The sequence below is a fragment of the Dermacentor albipictus genome, chromosome 7, assembly GCF_038994185.2.
Source record: "Dermacentor albipictus isolate Rhodes 1998 colony chromosome 7, USDA_Dalb.pri_finalv2, whole genome shotgun sequence".
In the NCBI taxonomy this organism is placed as follows: domain Eukaryota; kingdom Metazoa; phylum Arthropoda; class Arachnida; order Ixodida; family Ixodidae; genus Dermacentor; species Dermacentor albipictus.
In genome coordinates, this window is record NC_091827.1 from 122,147,366 (window position 1) to 122,173,208 (window position 25,843).

Sequence of the window (25,843 nt, forward strand, 5' to 3'; positions counted from 1 at the left end):
GAAAAAGAAATGGGCATGGGCACGACATGTAATGAGGAGGGAAGATAACCGATGGTCATTAAGGGTTACGGACTGGATTCCAAGGGAAGGGAAGCGTAGCAGGGGACGGCAGAAAGTTAGGTGGGCGGATGAGATTAAGAAGTTTGCAGGGACAGCATGGCCACAATTAGTACATGACCGGGGTTGTTGGAGAAATATAGGAGAGGCCTTTGCCCTGCAGTGGGCGTAACCAGGCTGATGATGATGATGACTCTACAATGGATCACATCCATGTCATCAATCAGTTAATTGAGAAATCTCCAGAGTACAATCAGTGTCTTTATATGGCTTTCATAGATTATGAAAAGGCATTTGATTGAGTCGAGATACCAGCAGTCAGAGGCATTGCATAAGCAAGAAGTACATGATGCTTACGTAAATATCTTGGAAAATATCTACAGAGATTCCACAGCTACCTTCTCCACAAGTAGGAAGATACCTATAAAGAAAGGACTCGGACAAGGAGACACAACCTCTCCAGTGCTATTCACCGCATGCTTGGAAGAAGTATTCAAGCTATTAAACTGGGAAGGTTTAGGAGTGAGGATCAACAGCGAATATCTCAGCAACCTTAGATTTGCAGATGCCATTGTCTTGTTCAGCAACACTGGGGACGAGTTACAACAAATGATTGAGGACCCGAACAGAGAGAGTATAAGAGTGGGCTTGAAGATTAATATGCAGAAGACAAAGATAATGATCAATAGCCAGGAAAGGGAACAAGAGTTCAGGATCGCCAGTCAGCCTCTAGAGCCTCTGAAGGAGTATGTTTACCTAGATCAATTATTCACAGGGGACGCTGATCATGAGAAGGAAATTTACAGAAGAATAAAAATGGATTGGAGCACATTCGGCAGACATTGTCAGATCCTGACTGGGAGCTTACCATCACTGAAAAGGAAGGTGTACAATCTGTTATCTACTGGGAATTACTTTATTCCACACATAGTACACTTAAAGAATGTCGCCTTGCCGGAGAGATGGTGACCACACTTTTCCCCCCTTAGAAGGATGCCTTGTACCAAGTAGGCTGTCGTCTGATCCGTGCTGGTCGTTTCGGTATGCTCGATTCAGATTGGAGTGGACGTGAAGAAGGCACAGCTGGTGTGCTTTCCACTGGATTACTGTCCATGCCCCACGTGAGTGTTGCTGAGGCTTGTCTGTCCAGCTTAACTTCGCCGGTGCGCTTCCCGAGCTGGTTTAGATGGCGTCTCACAATTCTTCCTGCGCATTTCACAAGCCAGGATCTGTGGCCCATCCTCTTAACCAGAGTTCCTTCTGTCCAGTCTGGCCCCTTGCCGAATCGTTTTACCCATACAGCTTCTCTTTGCATAAGTTGACGACTCTTGGGTAGGCCAGGTTGTGCAGCCTCCTGTCCTTCCGATGCAATGATGAGGTCCAACTGGTTTGGCAGCTCCTGCCTGAACATGGCTTTAGCCATAGTTAGCCCGGTTGACTGATGTACAGTGGTATGCTGCCGAAACAGGAAACGCCACAAGCAAACACTGAGCGAACCGGATGGTTCTCTGGCCAGTGCCCTCTTCAGTTCTCCAACATAACATTCTCCTTGCCCGTTTCTAGCAGGATGGTAAGGGGCTGACATTATGCTTCGAAAGACACAAATGCAGCCCCATTGTCCGACACAACCTTGCGTAGTATGCCAAATGTGGCAAACAAAGAGCGCAGCACATTAATGACTGCTGTTGATGTTGGGCTGTTCACCAGTCGCACCTCTACTCACTTGGTGAAAGCGTTGACAACAACCAAAAAGGTATGTCCTTCTACCAGACCTGCAAAGTCCATGTGCAATGTGTGCCATGGTGTCGTTGGGTGCATCCAATTTGGAACTGGAGCCTTTTTTGTATCGCCAGGCCAGGCCGCCAAAGATAACTACGCGCACAAGCTTTCATGGCTATAATTCCACGATGGCCTGCGTGAACCAATGAAATGGCCTGTTCTCGTGCTCCTGCCGGTATGACAATTCTTGAGCCCCAGCTGATGCATCCTCGAAGGATAGCAAGTTCGGTGGCTCTTCTGCGGTATGGGGTGAAACTGTCTCCTTGCAGACGCTGCATGGTGCCATTCTGTACTGCTGAAAAGACCTCTGCTAGAATTGGATCCTCTTGCGTTTGTGTAGCCACAACCTCAGCTGTCAACAGCGGTCGTGGTAACGCCTCGGACATGAGCACGTCTCCAGGTGGGTTAGGCTCTTCAATGCGGTCTGGCAGAGGCAGTCTACTCAGCGCATCTGCATTCTGATGACGACTACCAGCACGATATTGGAGGTTGTAGTTGTATGCTGACAGTTTAAGGCACCACCTTTTCATTCCGGGCGAAAGCATTTCCGGTACCGGCTTCCGTGGTCCAAGAATCCTCAGTAACGGCTGGTGGTCAGTCCTGAATGGGACTTCTCGACCCACAATGTACTTGTGGAAGTGGGTGGCTACAAAAACTACAGCAAGTCCTTCACGGTCAAGTTGTGCATAGTTACAGCAGCACCTAATGTCCGGGATGCAAACGCAATCGGCGCCTCTCGGCCTTGGCTGTCCAGCTGGGCAAGCACGGCACCTGCACCATAAGGTGAAGCATCACATGAAATAAAAAGGGGCTTGTTTTCGTCATAGTGTGACAGGACAGTCCCGGACAACAAGCACTGTTCGAGCTCATCAAACGCTTTTTGATGTCTTTGCTCCCACTTCCAAGTCTTATCCTTTGCCAGAAGTTCATACAGGGTTGCTGCCACTGTAGCACGACGCTTCAGAAAGCGATCATAGAAGGCCAACATGCCTAAATATGACTGCAGTGTCTGCTTATTTGTGGGCGCTGGTGCCTTCGCGATAGCTTCCACTTTTTCCTCAGATGTGTGAATCCCTGCTGCATCAATCTTGTGACCCAGGAATTTAACCTCCGCCCCACCAAACTGACATTTGGACTTGCACAATCGTAGGTTTGCCTGAGCCAGCCGCTGGAGAACTGACACTAGGCGGTCCTTGTGCTCTTTTGCTGTTGCTCCACTCACGATGATATCGTCAAGGTAAACACAAATTCCCGGCAAGCCGCTCAAGGTGGTCTCCATAAACCGCTGGAAAATTGCTGGGGCGGCTGAAACACCAAATGGAAGCCTGTTTACCTTGTACAGCCCTTTTGTAGTGTTTACTGTGAGAATCTGTGCTGTCGCTGGAGTCACATGAAGTTGAGTGTAAGCTTGAGCCAAGTCCAAGGTGCTGAAAACCCGGCCACCTTTCAATGTGCTAAACACTTCCTCTGTTGTGGGCAGGGGGTATGAAGCCTTTTTCGCAGCCTCATTCACTGTACAATGGTAGTCACTGCAGGCATGCAAGCTTCCATCTTTTTTCCGCACCCATACTAGTGGTGTAGCCCAGTCTGAGTGTTGGACTGGTTCCCAAATACCATCTTCTACGTACTTGTCAATCTGTGCCTCTGTTGATGCGCGCATGGCAAAGGGCACAGGCCGTGCCTTCAAAAATTTGGGGCTTGCCCCCTCCTTCAGCTCCAGATTCACTGACGCACCCGTGTGTCCTGTGGTGTCTTCACGAAAAATGTCTTCATGCTTCTGTAGCAACTCGGTCAAACTGCCTTCCTCCGTTGTCTGGTGAATGCCGTGAAGCCCGATGCCCAACTTGTCAAACCAATTGCGTCCCAACAAGCTGCATCTAGTGCCCTTGACAACGAGAAGTGGTAGCTTGCTAGCTGCGTCGTTGTGACGAACCATTACTGTCGCGGTTCCGACAACCTGTAGTTGCTGACCTGACCAGGTGCGCAGATGTATGTTGTCCTGCCTCAGAGAGAGAGTGGGTGTGCATGCCATACGGTTTGAAATGTGTGTCTGCTAACCATGGTGCACACTGCACCGGAGTCGAGCTCAGAAGTCACAGGTTTGCCGTGCACTGTAAGCGTCAGAGTAAACTTCGGGGCGCTGAATCCGTCTACCACTGCACAGAGGTCATGCAATGTTGAAACCTTATGTTTGGTTTCGTTAGTCACTTCTGCAGTCCTTGAAGTTTCTAAGGAGATGCTACGCTGGTATGCATTTTTCTCAGCCTTCTTCCTGGAAATACAAGCCTTGGCAATGTGCCCTCGTTTCCGGCAGTAATTGCAAATAGTTGTGCTGAACTTGCGCGTCTTGGGACTGTGCGAACCGTCGCAACGCCAGCAGCGCTACCCTTGGTCAGAATGCGTCTTGGAAATCGAAGCGTTGTCGCCGGTGCGCGTTGCCGCCTTGTTGACTTCCGCATGATCAGCTTTTATCTGTCGTTGCTGCTGGACGGCGCTTTCCGCTCTAATGGCGAAATCATAAGCCTTGCAAAAGGTCAGATCCTTCTCTGCAAACAGTGGCTGTTGAAGATTCTGGTCGCGAAGACCACACACGAAGCGATCGCACAAGATCACATCTAATGGCAGAAGCGTTGGATTGCAGCCCGTAGCTGCCTGCTGTGTTGGTGATGCCGTCCCTCAACTGGCGTCGCCGTAGCTGTTGTTGCCGTCGGCTGCCTACCAAAATTGCAATTCGTAGCCAACTTGCGTAGAGTGGCAATGCAGTCGTTTACCGACTCGCCTGGGAGCTGATCTCGCCTTTGGAACATCACACGACTGTAGACTTCGGACGGACGCAGGTCGTAGTATGCGTGAAGTGCGGCCATGATCTTGGCATAGCTCACTTGGTCGGGCGTCTTCGGTTGAAGCAGCGCACAAACCACGTCGTAAATTTGAGCACCACACAGTGTAAGCAAGTGTGCTCGTTGCTTGACAGGGTGAGTCACATTGTTGGCCTCAAAGAAAAACTGTCGCCGGCCGAACCACGATGCCCAGTTGGAGCCAGTAAACTCCTTCAAACGTGCAGAAAAATCATGCTGGCGCTCAGCCATGACTCACTGGATGCTCCACGATGCCCTCTGGGCTACCCTGCCACGGGTGATCCGCCTCGTCGCCAATGTTATGTACTGGGAATCACTTTGTTCCACACATAGTACACTTAAAGAACGTCGCCTTGCCGGAGAGATGGCGACCACACTACGTCACTTGTCGCGAACACACCGTCCACGTGATTGTCCCACTCCAGGGCTTGCCAGGGATGTGGTGCCACCCATCGGCACAGTGGGGAACGTTCACATGTAGTTCCGGACACTCCCACTATGCCGCTGCACCCGTCCACATCTGAGGACCGAAACCCGAACTAATCACGGACACAACACAATCAATGCAATCTACCGGTGCCGACATATGAGGCAGAAACTTGGAGACTGACAAACAAGCTCTAAAACAAGTTAAGGACCGCGCAAAGAGCGATGGAACAAAGAATGCTAGGCATAACGTTAAGAGACAGGAAGAGAGCGGTGTGGATCAAAGAGCAAGAGGGATAGCCGATATTCTAATTGACATTAAGAGAAAGAAATGGAGCTGGGCAGGTCATGTAATGCGTAGGTTAGATAACCGGTGGACCAATACGGTTACAGAATGGGTGCCAAGAGAAGGGAAGCGCAGTCGAGGACGGCAGGAGACTAGGTGGGGTGATGAAATTAAGAAATTCGCAGGTGCTAGTTGGAAACGGTTGGCGCAGAACAAGGGTAATTGGAGATCGCAGGGAGAGGCCTTCGTCCTGTAGTGGACATAAAATAGGCTGCTGCTGCTGCTGATATACAAAATGTATTGCAAATATTAGGCACTATTTCCGAAAAAAATCAAAATTTTTTCCTTGGGCAAGTCTTCCACTACAAAAATTTAACTGCAAGAACTACAGCTGTGTGTGCAAGGCTGCGGCTGGCAATTTTACGGGCTGGTCTGCATCGTCGTCGCTCTCAGCCAACGTCCGACGAAAAGGCACCATCGTCAGACCCGCTGCTGCTTGAGACATCGATAAAATCAGGCGCAGACACAGCAGAATTAAGGGATCTGCGATCTTTCGATGCGTGCGCACCGCTCGCGGAGGCAGCCATTTTTGCTTTCCACTTGGACAATTGCAAAATTTTGGAGCGCGTTCAAAAATTACCGCCTGGCAGGAAAAAATCCAACTACTTAGAAAGCAAAAATATAGTTCTCCTTCACGTCTGATGGTGCAGTCTGTCCACGATTGGCGCAGAAAGTCTCGAACGTGGCATTTCAAATTATCGGTAGCAGGAAGCAATTTTTGCTTTCTACTTGGACAATTGCAAAATTTTGGAGCGCGTTCAAAAATTACCGCCTGGCAGGAAAAAATCCAACTACTTAGAAAGCAAAAATATAGTTCTCCTTCATGTCTGATGGTGCAGTCTGCCCACGAGTGGCGCAGAAAGTCTCGAACGTGGCATTTCAAATTATCGGTAGCAGGAAGCAATTTTTGCTTTCTACTTGGACAATTGCAAAATTTTGGAGCGCGTTCAAAAATTACCGCCTGGCAGGAAAAAATCCAACTACTTAGAAAGCAAAAATATAGTTCTCCTTCACGTCTGATGGTGCAGTCTGTCCACGATTGGCGCAGAAAGTCTCGAACGTGGCATTTCAAATTATCGGTAGCAGGAAGCAATTTTTGCTTTCTACTTGGACAATTGCAAAATTTTGGAGCGCGTTCAAAAATTACCGCCTGGCAGGAAAAAATCCAACTACTTAGAAAGCAAAAATATAGTTCTCCTTCATGTCTGATGGTGCAGTCTGCCCACGAGTGGCGCAGAAAGTCTCGAACGTGGCATTTCAAATTATCGGTAGCAGGAAGCAATTTTTGCTTTCTACTTTGACGATAGCGAAATTTTGGAGCGCATTCGAAAATCACAGCCTGGCGGCTAAAAAGCGAACTGCTTAGAAAACAAACATGTGGTTCTCCTCCTTCATGTCTGATAACGCAGCGCGCCCGTGAGCAGCACGGAAGGTCTTGAACGCAGCGTTTCAAACCATCGTTAGCAGGCCAACGATGCCCAATGGGCACGGTAATGAAAGAGTTAGGCATGCACTTGGAGCCTGTATGGCTAGTAAACCTAGCAAAACAACTAAAAATGTCAGCTGAGGCAAAAGTTGCTTGAGGCATCTTTCTGTATGAAAAGCTTGAGCGGAAAAAAAGCCATAAAAGCACGTGCGCCTGGACCTGGTAGGCAGGAGGCACCGCTGCACCCTTTGTCGCATTGGTAGATGTGTCGTGCTGCAGAGGTTGCGGGGCGTGCCAACGCTCACAACACTCTGAAACACGAGAGCTGACAATTTCTTGTGCACAAGGGCGATGGGGAGGGAGTGAACGTCCGGTGATAACGTGACGAAGCACGCACGGGGGCAGGAACGAGCGCCTATCTGCCTTTTCTTCCTAGCACACGCGCTCCCATGCGCGAGCCATGCACCATTCGTGATGGTGATCTCCTCCCAACAAGTGCAAAATGTGAGCTGAAACGTTTCATGCCTTGATGCACATTGCATTCCCGCATCCCTAGTGTTGGCGGTCACGTAATCTCAAGTCTCCGAGACACGGTGCAAAGCGCTCGCTTGCATCGTGGCAGTGAGTCCGTGGTCATTGAGTGAGATCTGTTTATGTTTGCTCGAGTGCTCGTGACACTGATAACTCTACGAACATTACCTTGCCCAGTTGCCTCTTTGCTGTGACTTCTTTTGTTGTTGCTTAGGATGAATATCTGTATCTTCTTCCACTTCGCTTTTAATTTGTGGGCGCCGGCTGCTGGCAATAAACGCGATCACCCATGGTGTGCTAGATTTACAGTGCCGCGTGACACAACACACGGAAATCTCGGACGCCGTGAGCCACGTCGATGCATTTCTCTCAGCATGATCTGCATCGCACGTGCTGGCACTCAGAACTACACTATTATGGCCCAAACTTCTTGTGATTTGTTTACAAGTGCTAACTAGATACTATTCACCAGGAATGCTCTGGAAATTTGTGAAGTTGTTTTTATTGCTCTGATACTTCGAATTAACGTAATTCGCAATTTAACGAAGTCTTTCTCTAGAAGTACAACTTCGTTGTATAGAAGTTTGACTGCAGTTATATGTGCTATGTGGCAAAGCAGTTTTATAATGTAAAACACAGGAAAAATTTGCAAATGTTGCAGTGAAATGTCATGTTTTGCTGGATTTCGTGGACGTTGGATTTTAAAAATTTCTGTCCGGTATGGATTCATTTTAGCTGACTGGAACGGAATGGCTTGAGATGGTGGAAGAGCCCAAACTTGTGGCGCACCACCGTCATCTCTCACCAAATTAAATTCTAATGAAAGGGCAGCATCCTCCGACTCACTCCTGCTTTGCCTGTCGAAAAGATAAACTGCAGACACAACGGAATCACAAGATTCCACATTTCTCAGAGCGTGTGCAGAGTTTGCAGGAGTGGCCATCTTCACTTCCAGACTACCGTGCCTCGTAAACCTCTTCAAAGAAAAAAAGAAAGAAAGAAAACTGTACAGAAAACTCAACTGTAGTTCTTATACTATAAGTTAGATGGCGTAGTGAGCTTGTGAGTGCCACAGAAGGGCTCAAGAACAGTGCTCAAAATCATTGTTAGCAGCTAACAATGCTCAAAGGGAAAGAATTCTCTATGTCCACCCCCAAAAGACACAATTTTTATCTTGTTTATGCTGCATAGCTATAAAATTTCTGACAATCAGAAAAAAAAAATGCAATTGAGGAGTACGCTTTCTATGATCACTACAAGTATAGGCATGCTAAACATGTAGTCGTATGTAACTTTGCCAGTTAATTTTTGAAGGGAAATCCCCTGACTTCTTTCTGAATACCTTCTGCATCATTTATCCCATTTACGCACATTTTTTTCGGAAAATATGGATCCAAAAATTGCCTGCATGTTACAATCAGATACGAAACCAAAGCTGCATTCACTATGTCATCGCCATCACAAGATGATAACGTACTATGTTGCCATATTGTGATGATGGTAATGAAAATGAAAATGAGTTTAGGGTATAAAACTGAAAGTCTTCGCGACATTTATATGCTTTACTGCACAACTCGGATTCATTGTGGCAAATATGACTTTAGGAAACCGGTCGCCGATGTGCAACACATATTACGCCCTTGCCCATTTTTAGCTAAGAAATGGTATGCGTGTTAGATTTGAACATTGTTTAGGCCCTTTAAAGTCATTTCGATGCTAGTTTTTTAATTACAACACATAGAAAGTGGGCATGCATTTGGTTCGGGGGCTAATTAGAATAGGGCGAATACTGCCAAATGAACCACCGGTGTGTTTTGTCATTTTGTCTACATCTTATTTACCTTGACCCCCAAGATAATTTGATCAATTTGGTTGGTCCCATCAGGGTTGAATTAATCTAAGTCTATTGTCTCTCCAAAGTGATCACTCGAGAATATCGCCCCTGTGTGCTTGGTGTGTCCAATGAAGCACTAATGGCGACAGTGATGTGCCATTTTCATTGTAAAAGTTCATCAAAAAAATAAAAAGGCATTTGATTCAGTAGAAATACCAGCAGTTATGGAAGCACTGCATAATCAAGAAGTGCAGAAGGCATATGTGAATATCTTGGGAAATATCTACGAAGATTCCACAGCTACCTTGTTTCTCCACAAGAGAAGCAGACAAATACCTATTAAGAAAGGGGTCAGGCAAGTATACACAATCTCTCCAATGCAATTCACTGCATTCTTAGACGAAGTGCTCAAGCTATTACACTGGGAAGGCTTAGGAGAATAAACGGCAAATATCTCAACGACTTTAAGTTTGCAGATGACATGGTGGAATTCAGTAACACTGGGGATGAATTGCAACACATTATTGAGGGCCTTAACCGAGAGAGCATAACAGTAGGGTGGAAGATTATTATGCAGAAGATAAAGGTAATGATTAAAAGCCTGGCAACGGAACAAGAATTCATGATTGCCATTCAGCCTTTTCAGCCTGCATAGGAGTACATTTATCAAGATCCATTACTCGATGGGGGCCAAAGTTATGGTAAGAAAATGTACAGAAAAATAAAAAGGTTGGAGTGCCTACAGGCATTACCAAATCCTGAGTGAGAGCTTACCGCTGTCATCGAAAAGAAAAGTGTACAATCATTGCATTCTACTGGTGCTAATATACGAGGCATAAACATGGAGGTTAACAAAGAATTTCAAGAACAAATTAAGGAACCCGCAAAAGGCGATGGAACGAAAAATGTGAGGCAGAACATTAAGAAGCAGGAAGAGAGCAGTGTGGATGAGAGAGCAAAGGGGGATAGTCAATATTCTAGTTGATATTCTGAGAAAAAAAAATGGAGCTGGGCAGGCTATATAATGCATAGGGCAGATTTCTAATTGCTTTAGAGGCAATATCTCTTCGTAGAAACCCTGTATAACATTTCATTTAAAGGTGCAGCAAACTTCAGTTTGTTATGTTGAACAGTTTTGCTGGAAACGCAGCACAAAGGAAGCCAGTACAGCATTAGAGAGAACCATTATAGTTACAGAATAGGTGCCAAGAGAGGGGAAGCAGAGTTGAGGACAGCAGAAAATTATGTGGTGTGAAGAAATTGGGAAATTTGCAGGAAAAAGTGGGAATCAGCTAGCGCAAGAGAAGGGTTAATTGGAGAGTGCTGGCAGAGGCCTCCATCCTGGCAGTGGACATAAAAACAAGCTGATGATGATGAACAAACATTTTTGGTGAAGGTAAAGTCTGCAGTCTTATTTAGGCTGATTGTGGATACGAGGCGCATGTTACGTTTTCGTTTTATAGGTCAGAAGCACGTTACACTACGGTGCACTTTATTTTCTTATTTTCAATCCAGAAAAATTGGGTCTGCATTCAAGGGTACGTTAGATTCAAGGGTACGTTAAAATCAGGTAAATATGGTAAGAAAACAAGAAGTGCTATCATGTGTTGCAAACATAAATGAAGAAGGTGTGAGTGAACGGGATACAGACTGGTCTTTGGGGTGAGGTAGACACTGATGGCCGTGATCGGGTCAGCTGACGGGTCCCGGTAGAGCTCAGTCACCAGCAGATCATTGTCTTTCATGCGCAGCGGGAACTTCTGCATGTCTGCAAAAAGAGGAACAGAAGGAGGATGCTGTGGTCTGCAGGCCGATCTAGCCTTATGAGAGTAGCCAACAACTGCTCCGCTCAAGCTCCACCTTTTAGGAAAGAATGCAAAAGCTATAGTTATGTGGCACACTGTATTATTGCGGAATGCTCATGCTGATGCTGTTGCCTGCATTACTAAATGCAATGACTTTCATTACCATCTTTATCAACGACAGTCGAAGCCATCTCATTCTATAGTCCAACCCTCAGGTGAGGGTGATACATTGTCAAATAAACTGGCATTCGCCTAAGGTTCAAAAGGAAATAAAACATATAATGATGTCTCGAGACCGTTATGGGTCTTGTTCACGATGAAGATGAGTGCAAGAGGGAGTGATTATTTATGTGTTAGGTCGAGCAGAGTATGCATGGATATCACGGGAAGATTGCCTCACGTTCAGTTAATCTTGTTTCTAGTCGTTTGAATATGTACAGATTCTAAGAGTAGTCTTGAAGATACGCACTTCTCGACTATGCTTACAGCATCCCAATCGATGATGTGGTTAGTAGTCATGTGATGATGCGCCAAGGCATTTAAACTTGCATTGCCTTTCCTGACATCGTTCTGGTGCTGCTGAATTCTTTTAAAATTCCCAGTATCGCCTATGTAGGATGCGTTACAACTCTTGCACGGAATCTTGTAGATTACCCTGGAAACATTGGCCTTTCTAAAGGGTCTTTCACATGTACGAGCTTCTGTCTCTCTTTGTTTGTCGGCCTGTGTGCGATTTCAGGCCGTATGTGCCAAAACATCTTGCCAATGCCTTACTAACACCTTGTGCATAGGGAACAGACTGGCAGCAAGCGACGCTGAAAAATAAGGCAATCACGAAGTAATTACATGAATAACAAGAAACATTTTATTGGGAGAACTTGCACCTGCAAAAAAATGGGCTGAGCAGAGACAAATGTAACAATCAGAGTAGCTGTCGGTGAATTACAACTGAAGTGGCTCTCGACCGGCCATTATTTCTACATTACTCAAAAATTTCTCATGACGGGCAAGTACCATGGTGAATGGTCATCAAGGACCTGGAAACTTCGAGTTGGAAACGCACTTTAATAGGATGATATCATCACAGCTCCAAGGACATGGTGGTTGCGTTGATATATATTTTTTAATTCTGCAGTTTTACATGTGGAAACCTGCGATTATGAGGTACGCTGTAGTGGGGGACTTCGAATTAATTTTGACCACCTTGGGTTCTTTAATATGCACCCAATGCATGGTATATGGCAATTTTTGCTGCGCTATCGAAATGTGGCCATCGTGGCCTGGGTTTGATCCCTCGGGCTTGTTGCAAAAGAACTGCTTGTTGGCCTAGTTGGTGCTTGCTAAAAGACATGTTTTTTGTCTTTTTGCGAGCGTTTTCCGAACTCGCACCTAGTGTCGACACAATCGCCAGCTATATTGTCGCAATGACTTGCCATGCAAGATACACTGGATTCTGTGTGAAGAAAGGAATGACGGTGCCTGAAGTGAGTGCCCTCTTTGGCCATGTTGCATCGTCCTGGGGACAAAGTAATCGCCTGTGCAAGATACTGCGTTCGTAGCTTTGGTGACAAATGCATTTGCTTTTAATGATTGGATACAGTCGTATTCGTATACAGTCGAACCCACTTATAATGATACCGGTTTAAACAATATATTGGTTATAACAATAAGAAGCTGCTGCACTGTTGACTTTTGTATGTTTTTCATGGGGAAATAACTTGCTTACTACAATGCCCCGATAGCGCATTATCGGTTATAACGATGAAGTCTGGCTGCTGGGTGTCTGAGCCGGAAGCTGGTCAAATACAAAATCTTTGAAAAGAAGAAATGAAAACAAGAAATTTGAGCCGCTGCATGATCCGCTCCAACAGCCACCGTGCGCTCATTTTCAAGTCTTCTCCGCGTGGCTCTCTCCCGTCACTCTTCCACCCCTCCGAACACAAATGGGCTGCACCCATAGCTCTACGCCGCTCTACCCAGAGAAACATAAAAGGTTCTGACTGGTGTTGTACACGTCGCGGGTTGCTATCGTAGTCGCGATGATAGATTGCATTTTTTACAAGCACTGCTCCAGGAGCGCACATGTAAGCTGCAAACGGAGGCCTCAGGAGAGCACATGAGGTTATAGTAAAGCAGGCAGCGCAGGATCTCCAGGGCACCTATGGGGTAGGGGGAGGGGTCAAAGCTGGAAGCAGGGCGGTCCGTGAATTGGGGCCGCGGAGGCAGAAGCGTGCCAGGGGATGTTTGCATAAAAAATTGGCTGTCCATGATAGCAGACAGCTGATCTTATACACCCCCCTGGCACGTGCAGGCCTCGGCGAGGTCCAACCCACGGACCTGTCCAGGTTCTAGCTTTGGTGTCCCCGTTGCCGCTTAGGTGTCCTGGAGGCGCTGCCAATAATGCAAAATAATGACACGTTACAATTAGTAAAAAACACAGTTGAATAGACATAATTACATCCAGCCGCTAAGTTGCGATGCTAAGTTCAGCACTACCGTGCGCTGCAACTTCTGCAACACCAGTCAGAACTTTGCCTCTGAAGGTACGTCGGACAGACTTGTAAGGCGCTCTGCCTTCTAGATATTCAATATATGCAACCCGGGCTCTACTATGGTGGCAAGCTATGATCCACCACGACTGACTTGGAATTAGTGCCGCAGGTGCGAGACAGTCTGTCAGACACAGTGGTTGCCAAAGTGGGCGCCAGTGCTTGCTGCTCCACCTATTTTACCGTGCTGGCAGCCAGCGTCTGAGCGTAAACAAACTCGAACCCACTCCACAATGCCGGAATGCCTAGGGACAAACACCTACAACACGCGCTAAAGAAACCTCCTCCATAGTGCCTCGGCAGAATCATGCATTCAAGGAGCAACAGCCCCCGGATTTTCTCCCTCGCACTTGCACAGAAACGGCTTGCAATCCCTGAAATGAATGTCTGGTAGTGCCAACCCCCCCCCCCCCCCTTTCGCAAGAACCATTTTCCTCACATGTTGTCCTCCCTCACGGGTTGCAGGATCAAGTGTCTTTCCTTTCTTTAGATCACTATCATCAAAAGCACCATGTTGCTCGCTGGCTCCTCATTCAGTGCAGTTCTGCAAACAGCTTAATCGCTCACTTTTGCTTTTGTTGGTTGTGTGGAAGTTGTTTCTGGCCACGCGATTTCTCGAGTGAAAAGAAAGTGCACAGTTATAGGTTTGAAAACTAAGTGCTTCTAACCGATGAGACAATCGTCACGAACGTGCTTGCATCGGATAGCGATGATGATCACGGCAGCAAAGAAGCGACAGGGTAGGCTGCCTCAACGTTGCCCTCACAGGAGGCCCGGCATGATTCAGTCCCTCCGGAGCTTTGTTTTCACGAGGAACCTTCCTCCGCACTACGTGGAGCGCTTGGATGCCTTGGAGAAGGACGTCAACAAGCTTTGCGTAAAGCATGCATGGCTGACAGACATAGGCTTTTCTCGTGCAAGCCAGTAAGAATTATGTGCCAAGATGCTTGTCGCGATCTCTCCTCAGCATTTCCTCTGGATTTCTCAAGACGACAGGCTGCCGCAGCAGCCTTCTAGCAATATTTAAAAGGCCCCTTTTGGGGCCACCGAAGTGATGCCTCGGCAGTGCTCGCATATCGCTTGCCATCCGTGGCACCTCTTTGCAGTTGTTATAGCAGTGCCATTCTTTAATGCCGACAGCCGTGGCTTGTTACACGCGATCGGAGCACCGAGGAAGCAGTTACACGAGGGAACACAATCAGCAGTCGGGCGGAGGAAGGTGGTGGGGAGGGGCACTGGCCTCCCTGCCTATATAGTTTTCTCACATCACTCTGCCATCCCCTATTTTGATTTTTTCATGCAATCCGGTTATAACAATTATCGGTTATAAAAATGGGATTTTCGCAGCACTGGGCTATTGTTATAAATGGGTTCGACTGCAGTTCATTTAAAAAAAGATACTGTTAGGTTAGCGGAGAGGATGCTGTAAGACATCTAGACGCGTCATCCATCATATGACGGAGTACTGGTGCTACCCATGTTGTCTTCTATGTGTCGTCCTTTCCTGTGTGTTTTTTAACTTGCGGCAAAAAACATGTCTTTTAACCAGGGCTTAGCAACGCAATGGCAAAGCCACCTTGCCACCATGGCAGGTGGTCTGCATTGATGTGTACAAGTAATGCAAGAACTTCTAAACATAAAACAACATAAGATGTTGCATGAGCAATCATAACAAAATAAGTGAAGCAAGCACATCAGGTGGCAATATGAATCCTTCACTTTTTGCACAAATGCAATGCAAGGTTGCTATTTTTGCATCAGTTAAGAGTGACCTTCAATTACTCAGTACTTGACTGTCCCTGTAATTGACGATTTGATAGAACATTATTTGGCAAGGTAAAAAAATGATTAGCAAAGTGACCAATGTCAAGAAACGCACATTGGGATTTTGGAATTTGTACACATCCTGAAACTCAGCATGTTGTCTCGACTTTCGTTTGCAACCTCTTTTACTAAAACAGTCAGGGTTCCTTGAGCCAAGAAGTGGCCCCACACTCACCGATGTAGTAGATGGAGCCATTGCTGCAGCCAAGAAGCAGGATGCACGAGCCTGCTGTGTCGAAACTGGTGATTGGCACCACATCCTGGATCTGAGGGTTAAATATAGAGTGAATGCCCAATTCGCAATAACAACAACAACCCTACAAGTACTATAAAGGTTTCAATGCACGATTCATTATTGTTCTAAAATAACATTTATTGCATATAAGCAAGATCTTAATGCGTATAAGCGAACTGCCTTTCTTGCTTGGCATGTGCTCTTGTCTAAAGCATATAGACTAACAATAAAACACTACTTGTACAAGAATCTTCATTTCTTGCCATCTGCTGCTAACAGCACATTTACCACACTTACATGATTGTAAGTTGACGGGAATGTAAGCTGACTACCCCCTTCCCCTATACTACATGTCAGGAAAACTAAATAAAACGAGGGCATACTCATGGGCACATTAAACGAAAATTTATTAGTACCAGTCTACTTGTTCTCACTTGTGCTATCTTCATCACTAGTGCTGCCATTCTCATCACTGCTGTAGTCCCACAAACCAGCCCTCACCATAAGCTTCGATGACAAAGCTCTGCTGGCTTTGGTGTTTGTCCTGTGTATTCCTGCTTCCAAAGCACAGACCGGCCCAACTTGCATGACCGTGCCGCACATCACTAGTAGGAACTTTCAGTGACGTACACTGTAAACTTGGCCTCCAGCTCCAGAAATCATTTCGACTCGCAACAGCCTCTTCGTTTGCTATTATGGATCAAAATTTCACCTCACTGCAGGCACCAGTCTGGGACCACCCATTCCGAAATATCGAACTTGCAGCCCGCCGGCAAGTTGTATCTCTCTTTGGTGTGAAGAATGGCAGTCCTCTTGAATGTTGCCGTGAACGAGTGCTGAATCCTTATTGTACGCGTAGCACTCATGACGATTGATGAAGCAAGATGGTAAAACATAGCAGGCAGTCAAGTCAACAACTCAAATAAAGAGCCAAGGAGAAATGCATGAGTAGTGTTGGCTCTTCCATCAAGTATCGATACTCACCCGAACTGGTGCCATTCCGAGTGTCGGTGCCGCTGAAACTGGTACAGCAGCCCTTGTATCAACTATTGACACTTTTGTGGGTGCCGTGTGTGCAGTAGAAGTTATTAAAAATATAAAAATTATTCCATACAAGTGCATTGAATACCTGAATGTTACATCTAAAGCCGTAGAGAAAACAAAGTTTTAACCACACCACAGAGCTCCTGATATATCATTTGCCTCGTTTTTATTGGCAGTACCATCCTTTGTACTAGAAGTTGGATTGAGCAGCATTTCGACGGGACACACAGAAGAGAAACACATACATTGGCTATTAACTAACTTACTAACTGGGTTGTTTGTAGCACATTTCCTCTCTTTCTGAGAGAGCAGTGTAGAAGGGATTGGTGCTGCTTCGTCTTTATTGCAGTTCTTTTCTCTCTCTCTCTTTCCCGGACGTGTAGAGCACGAGCATGGGGGACGTGGACGTGAAGCAGCTGCCCCCTGTTTGTGGCTCTTCATGGATTTGTGATGCTCTTCATGGCTTTCTCTATCAGTGCACGAGTGGGACATGCTGCGCGGCAATGGCGGCACATACGAAATCGTATAAGCAAACTTTTTGCCCCGTCTTGGCATTGTTCATTTCAGTGGAGACAATTCAAATGTCCCAATTATTCTGCATGGAAAATGGTGTCCACTGGGCAAAATCTTGGTTGTTACGCTCAATATATGGTGAATATATATATTGGCTATATCGAACTTGCAAAAAAACGCCTATCAGTTCGTTATAGAGCATAATTCGATATAAGCCTGCTAAAGCATTGGACATCATAAAAGCACATATGATTTATAAAAATGCTTTATTGATGAAACTAGCTTAGTTTCGCATGAAATAGTCTTGTATTTTCTTCTAAAAAAAAATAAATTACGGGGTTTTACGTGCCTAAACCACTTTATGATTATGAGGCACGCCGTAGTGGAGGACTCCGGAAATTTCGACCACCTGGGGTTCTTTAGTGTGTACCGAAATCTAAGTACACGGGTGTTTTTGCATTTCGTTGTATTTTCTTCTGTTCGAGCAATTTCGCTGCCTGTGATGCATGCATTTCTCCTCATTGTCTAAAGAGTCGAAGCAGCTGAGGCCACAACCTTCCACATTCAGGCAGAAGCACCGGACTAGTACGAGTGCACCAATAACTTCGGAGGATGTGGGCAGAGCACCGTCATTGCTTTCCTCATTGTGCCCACTTCAACTTTTGCTTAGTATGATGTCAGCAATGTAGTCTTCGTTTTGGGGCTCTCCCGTGGTGGCGACACCATCATCTGCACTCACAAACTCATCGAAAGTCGATTCGTCAACGGCTTCTGGAAGTTCTGACAGCTCGCTCAAAGCTTCGGCAAAACTGGCAATAACTTCATTGCATTCATCAGAATTTAGCCATCACCAGGCCCAGGAAAACTGGTATGTCTGAAGCAGTTTCAGATGAACTACTTGTACACGGCCGTGCGTACGTGTCGGGTGCCGCAGGCACCAGGTGGCGAGTTTGTCAACTTTAGCCCTAATCTCCCCCTTTTTCTTCAAGATCGTGCTGAGGGTGCTCCTCGAAATCTTGCACGCTGCAGGGACATCCGACTTCTCATCGCGTTCTACCCGATTTATGATTTCAAGCTTCACGGCTAAAGGCAAATTCTGCCACTTCATCACGGCAACACTGTGGGAGAAGGCCCACAAGGTGCAAGCACAATGAACCAGAAAAGCAGCGAGACAACTCGCACTTTTGCCATTTTGCACGACGAGGGCACAAGAGCCTCCGATTGGCTGTCTGAGCAAACGCTGCGGGTGGACCAGGATAATTTTTTGCAGGCGGGTGTTGATGGCTCGCCCGACGCAGCGTGGTCACGGTAGGAAGAGTGGTTGGATGGAGCCGCACCACCGGGTTTCCCCGCTGCTGTGTGGGAAAGCCAACTACCGGGTGCACTTTTGCACCGCTTGACGTTCGATATACCAATTGTCGCTGCTATTCTTGTTCGATGCAAGCGAAACTATTGCTATATATACTCATTGTAACTATACCGTGTTCAGAAATTGTTCGATATCCAGAATAATTCGATGTAAACAGGTTCGATATAGTTGGGTTCGACTGTGTATGTCTTTCTTCATAGCTCTAATGCATAATTTGATACTCTTAATTTGGCTCATCATTATAACAAATATATCGTTATATGTGATATAGTTATAAATGAACTGCACTGTACATACAAGTCTGGAATCTGGCCATCTTGGTTAGGGCGAGTTATATATGTGGGAAAGCCCGCTTACAGAATTTTGAATAGTGTTCACTGCTCTTTTCTTGCATCAGACGAATCTGTCCTATGTGCCTGAAAATTCTTTAATTTCACCGCACCACCTGCTATATTTTTTAAAAATTAAGGCCGATAGTTTTCTTCAAATAATCATGTACCAAACGCTAAGGTTGGTTTAGATTTGAGAATTTAAAAAAATGCACCAGTGTTTAATTGAAACTGCTAAATATGGTGCATGATAGCACCATCTAAAAAAGCCACTATCACAGCCGCTACTGACCGCACCAGTATGGCAACGAAAGTACACAAGAGACGTCACTATTTTGACCTGGATCGTATTGGCGTGTGACGTGACGTTATCGCAATGGCACCAAACAGGCTATGCCACTACAGTGTCGCTTTCAAACGAAAGGTTGTGCTAGTCACAGAGGCATCGTCAAACGTTCCAAGCGGGTGGGATTTCAGCATTGATGAGGAAAATTCCCATTGTTCGAGGGGGCAATGGGGGATTCTTTTTGCTTGCACCCCAATAAGGATGCCATTTACCGGATCACAGCAGCAATGATGACGTAGAATGAGCTCGGCACGTTCACATTAAATAAATGCTGTTTTCATTTTGTGAATGGTGTCTTCACTTCTTTGTTCAGCCTACATTCGAGGTAAGCTTTTTTTTTTTTCCTGGCTATGGATTTTTGGTGGTCGGCTTAGAATCGGGGCTGGTCTAGGTGCGAGTAAATACGGTAATCCCATGCCAGCTCTAACTGTGTTTGCATCCACAATATTAATCTAATGGAACAAGGGCTCATCTGATCTACACTAACACATCACCTGCTCAACATCAGTTCTTTCCTCTTTATTGCAACATGAATATCAGCTATCTTAACCTGCTTCCTAACCATACTTTCCTCTTCATGCTGCCTAATGCAGCACTTACCATTATTTTGCTTCCGTGTTCAATGTGCATACCATTTTCTGGACATTCACGAGTGGGTGTTCAACATAGCTGTTTAGTTTTCTGCCGCATAAGAAGCCAAACTATGTCTTTTTAGAAGTGCTGCATCGCGTGCATGTGCACTGCTGATCGAGATGTCCTGCACTGAACCTGCAATTGTGTGGTCAGAGAGAGAGATGTCAGGGAGAGAGGGCCTACCTGCCAGTGCTGCGTCATGGCGTGCCATACGCCCACTTTGCCCAAGTGGCTCAGAGCAACCAGTTGGCTCCCAATGAAGAACAGGCTATCCACAGGAACACTCAGGTGGAACACACCTGAACACACACAACAGCGGGGGTGCGTGACAGAGCCTCAATCACAGTCAAGGATCAGTGCCGGAAAAGACAGTGCTACAAGTGAGTGGGATAGGCACTACCGCCCTGCCCACAACTCCTGTAAAACAAAACCACCTAAGGACACACTCTAGACTATCAGGAACTTATGGCATGAATGACAATGAACCAAAAAAGAATGCCATTATGGTAGAATCAACTAGTTAAACCTCAATATAATGAAGTCAGTAAAATCGGCAATTTCCTTTGTCATATTGAAATTTTGTTGTATTGAAATTCGACCGTTTATGCAAATAAGTACAGTCGCTGATCTTTCTTACGCGAAAAGGGGCTGCAGAATTTTCCAAATTATTGGGCAATCGATAAAAGCAAACTTGAATGAGAAAGCAATTCATTTTGATGAATGTGGGAGTAGGTGACAAATGATATGGTTTCATGCCACGTCGGCAACATCTTCACATCGGCAGTGCAAATTAAGCGAAGCCAGCCACGCTTTCGCGTGCACTCCTTTCCCCTGACTTATAGTGCCACCCAGACTGGGACAACGCTATCATGAAAAGTGCCAGCAGTGGGGAGCGAATGCTTTGTCTGCCTCTCGTTCCAATGAGTCACCAAAACTTGAGGTTACGCAACCTCGAATACTAAACGCATGGGAAGACAGATTACATGATGCCGCACAGCCTGAGCATGCCCACTCTTTGCACATGCGGCAGATTACCTCTAAAGCAGGGTGTGCGGCCATGTATATGCTCAGCCGCGCTTACAGCCATGTGCAGCCATGGCCGAGATGTGCTCCAACTTACCCGCTAATCCCCCCCCAGCCCCTACCTGCGCTTGATCGCATTCTCGTGAGCTCGCTCCCCTCCCCCTCTTTCAGTTTGCTTGCATAGGAAGGCACCACTCGTGAAGCCACCATCTTTCGTCTCACTCTCGCACATTTCCCCTTGCACACAGCGCAGAGCACAATAGGATCTTATCGCACTTGGACTTTATGCGGAACATGATGCGTCTCCACTTCGGCTGTCGCTCTTTTCACACGGCACGCAATTTGAGAGGTTCGTTTGCAAGCAGCCGCTTGTAAGTCTATCATTTGCCCATCTGTGTTTGCAAAAGTTTTTATTTACTGTCTCGGCATTCCTTTGCAGCGGCAGTGATATTTCGTTATACTGAAATCCCATACAAACACACTTCATTATTTGAGGTTGTAAATACATGGTGTTCTATGGACAAGAGGTTAAGAAAACTTAAATACTTTGTTATATCCAGAATTCTGTTATATTAAAGTTCATTATATTGAGGTTTAACTGTAGTTCCTACCATGCTCTGACTCAAGCTTGCAGCGATGCAGAGGCTTTTTGACATCACAGACAGAGAAAACACACCCGAGCTGAACATTTATCCACTCCCAAAACAATCAGAATTGCCACGTGACTGGAATTCTGCCGGATCTGGGTCATGTTCCTAGCTTAAAAGCAAGAGCACCTCCAAGTGCTCCGAAAAAATCAGGCAAATAAAGTTCCACGTACTCAAATTCGGCTGGTCGAGTGTAAACCATACCACCAGAGCTCTCAAAATTGACCTGTTCAATGTGCCACTAAATGCATTAAATGTGCCACTTGCATTGCATTAGATATTTCACTGAGCATTATCATGTCCATCAGCACTGCTTTATGTACCACGACACCCCTAGCGTGAGGTGTCCAAAAGACACATCTATGTTAATGACCAACTTCACAACAAGCACCAAGCACCGCCATGGCTGCATTAGCAATAAAAACACTATGTTCCAGTCAAAGCAAATGTGCATAAGACTGGAAGACAAGCAGTGAGGAAGCTCCACCGTGCCCCTAAACACTGCTGTGCTAGCCAAGAAACCAAGTAGATGACCAAAGCCAAGGAGTGAAGATGCTGCCCTTGTATTAGAACACCAAGTATCCTGGCACCATTTGAGATCGCTTTGCCTACCTAAGCACCACTTTATATCAAGCGAATGACGAGTGGTCACTCTGCCTGCCGATGTAAACAAATGCACTGGTCAGTGCTTTGGACTGTGAGCGCCATTTTTGCAAGACGCAAATGCAGAAAGTCATGCTCCACATCTTAGTGCTTCCCTGAGGACAAGTAAAACAACTAAACTAGCAAGCGGCATGCACAGAATGAGTGGTTAGGGTTACCCTTGGCCTTCATTTTGCAACACGATAGCACATGGGCACTGGCTCTTGTGGTGGCGGGTCAAATGCGAATGGCAGTTCATGGCTATTGAATTCATCAGAACCACAGCTGTCAATATTTGACAGATACAAAGAGCTGGTGCAGCTGACACATTGTCACCCAAAGGCCCGGTGCAGTCACGAAGCAGTTGAGTGTCTGCTCCTTGCTGGTTTCATTCGCCCAGTGGGCGAGACCTACATGCCTAGTGCGCCTTCTCCGCTGGGGACACTCGTGACGTCACACAAAGGGGTTTGCTCGGCTGCTTGGCCAGGTTTCGGTTTCGTTTTTTGAGCTTTTTTGCTTACTTAAAATAATTTTGGAATTTGCGGAACAATTCTACTGTCAGACGTGTGACAGGGGGTTCTTGGGAACCTATATATTCCATTATCTCGACTTGGTAAAATAATCACCGGAGTTGCCCTTTAGAGCAGTTCTGCAGTCAATACGATCTGCCGGCCTCACCCTAAAGCCGAAGAAATGTCATTTTTGCTTTGAGGAGCTAGAGTTTCTTGGCCATGTCTTTAGTCACGCGTGTGCCCGCCTGGATCATAACAAAATCGCTGCTGTCGCACAGTTCCCAGTACCTTCAGATAAAAAGGCTGTCAGGTGCTTTCTGGACCTCTGCGTGTATTATTGGTGCTATACTGGAGACTTTACTCACATTGCGTCACTGTTAACTCGCCTCACGAGAAATGACGTTGCTTTTGTGTGGGCTGACAAATAGCAAGCTGTATATACCGATTTGCGGAACCATTTACAAAAGCCCCCTGTGCTTGCCCACTTTGACGAGACAACTCCTACAATGTTTCACACGGATGCCAGCTATGTCGGTCTCGGAGCCATGCTTGTGCAGTGCCAGGAGGACACAGAAGAGTGATCATCTATGCAAGCAGAATGCTCTAACACACAGAAGAAAACTACTCTACTTCTGAGAAGGAGTGCCTCGCCGTCGTGTGGGTGGTTACAAGATTTCACCCATCTTTGTATGGCCGGTCGCCCCTTCAAAGTTATCAGCAACCATCATTCACTCTGCTGGCTCACAAATCTTAAAGATCCCAACCAGGCGATTAGCACGTTGGGGCCTTAGACTGCAAGAGTCTGATATGACAATCATGTACAAGTCGGGGAAATGCCATACCGGTGCTGACTGCTCGTCTCGGTCACCCATAAATATGGTTCCTTCTTTCAATGCAGAGGAGACAGCATTCCTCGGTATTCTCGACATGTCTACCAACGCACAACTATGTGACGACCCTGAGCTTGGTTAATTTCCAGGATGGATGCACTCAGACAGCACCTAAGGCTTTCGCAAGAGGATCGTCATCGTTTTGCTTAAGGAACAAAGTTCTATGCATAATTAACTCTCTTCGAGTGGATCCAGCTATTTGCTCGTCGTTCCTACTGCTCTTCATTGTGAAGTACTAGGAGCATGTCACAACGAGATCCCTTCTGGGCATCTAGGATACATGCGAACGCTGAACAGAGTTCAACAAGCATACTAATTATTGGCCAGGATTTTTCATAGAGAATGTTGTCCTGAAACATGGCACACCGACCATCGTCATAACAGACCGAGGCACTGCATTCACAGCCACAGTTTTCCACCATGTCCTGGTGATCAGTGGCACGACTCATCTAAAGACAACAGCTTACCATCCACAAACAAGTGGACTAACAGAGCGCGTGAACAAAACACTCGAAGGCATGCTTTCAATGTGCGTGAATATAGAGCAAAAAAATTGAGACGAGATTCTTCCTTATATCACGTTTGCTTATAACACGGCCGAACAAGAAACTACACAGAAGACTCCCTTCAGCCTTGTCTATAGACGGTAGGTAAGGACGATGCTCGATGCCATGTTGCCACACGAACCTGACATTGACACGGATGCCGAGGCATTTACGTAGCGTCTAGAAGAAGCCAGGCAGCTAGTATACATGCGAATACATCGGCAGCAAGAGTATGATACAGGTCGTTATAATGCTCATAATAGACTTGTAACTTATAAACCTGGTGACAGAGTATGGGTCTGGACACCTATACGAAAACGAGGACTATCCGAGAAGCTCCTGAGGAGATATTTCAGACCTGTGGGGATGCACGACCCTCGCGCCTCCCCTGATGTTTTTCCTGCATAGCGCGTCTCCTGTAGTGCGGCTTCGCCGCACACGCGGCGGTCGGAATGGTACAGGCGCAGTGCGAGAGATGGCGCTAGTGTTGCACTGCTAACGCCGCGAGGTTACTTGGGCGCCGAAAGGAAGGCGCTTGCTCTCTTGGGTTCGAGACAGCCAGCAGGACAGACGTGCTGCACGTGCAGCAACCCTTTTCCCCGGCGGGTCGCCGAACAGTGCGGACATTCCGCGCGCGCGGCGACCGATGCATCTGCGAGACCGCCTCGCGTGGCCGCCTTCGAACGCGCCACGATTCGCGTGACTATACACGCGAACGACCAGGTGTTGGGATCCAGCATGGGGCAAACATATTCGCTCGCTCTGCGGTCGCGGTGAGTCGGACTTCTAGATTTGTCGCGCGCCCATCGGCATGTTTTGTGGATAGCAACTCGGCTAGCAGGCATTGATCTATGAAAGGTGCAATAAATGCCCTTGTGATTGTTTGCCCTACTGTGTGTTGTCGTTCCTTTGTCCCAAGAGTACGGTGTGAGATATCCCACATCAGACCCCACAGACCTTATAACGAGCTGCGATGGCTAAGTGATGTCACATACGTGATCGTTCCAGATAGCCCTTACTGTACAAGGTGCCGCCAACACCGTTCTAACTTGTGCACGTAGTGTGCATGAAGCCCTATGTCAGTGAGTCACTGTTGGCGGACTTTCCTTTTCACCAAATGAACTTTATTGTTTAGCATCGGGACGATGCTCTTTTAGAGAGAGGGCAAATGACGTGTGCTCTATTTAGACACGTAGACGACGATGAGAATATGTGCTTCAACAGACTCTGCGTAGTGGGTCTGGGGGAATTCAGAGACGAAGACAACATTTTTGTTTTGGTGGTTTTTGAACAGGCTGCTCCGCTGTATTGCTCAACATGTTGTTGCTCTCTCTTGTTCACATTGAACCACAACAATATAGGTATATACAGTCACAAATGAAATTATTGGACTCCAAAAATTTGGAATTGATGGTTATTCCTGGCTTAACAAATGCACTGTAAGGGTTCTCATAGAGCAACCTCATTTGTGCAGCCTGATTTTTCTAATTTAGGCTTCAAGGTTCGATTTTCCAGACTAAATTGCTTGTTCTGAGCCATGGCTACCTGATCTTGGAGGCCGCCATGTTAATTATTCCACTGGCTTGGCTTCTAGTGGCTTGCTTTATAGCCTTCAAGATTGGGAGGTGCATGCTATCAATAGAGAGTATGCTCTATCCTCAGGTTTCGGAGGCCATGCGC

At 46.5% G+C, this 25,843-nt stretch overlaps 1 protein-coding gene across 2 annotated transcripts in view; it reads right to left on the reverse strand.

Annotated features, from left to right (window-relative positions):
- Positions 1-25,843, reverse strand: part of LOC139048139 (SH3KBP1-binding protein 1) — a 175,765-nt gene that overhangs the window by 73,527 nt on the left and 76,395 nt on the right. For both annotated transcript variants that reach the window (XM_070522647.1, XM_070522646.1), the window contains exons 11-13: positions 20,088-20,203; positions 15,611-15,701; positions 10,909-11,025 (exon numbers count right to left, since the gene is read on the reverse strand). In XM_070522647.1, coding sequence (XP_070378748.1) covers positions 10,909-11,025; positions 15,611-15,701; positions 20,088-20,203 — 324 coding nt within the window. The remainder of the gene's footprint in view (positions 1-10,908; positions 11,026-15,610; positions 15,702-20,087; positions 20,204-25,843) is intronic.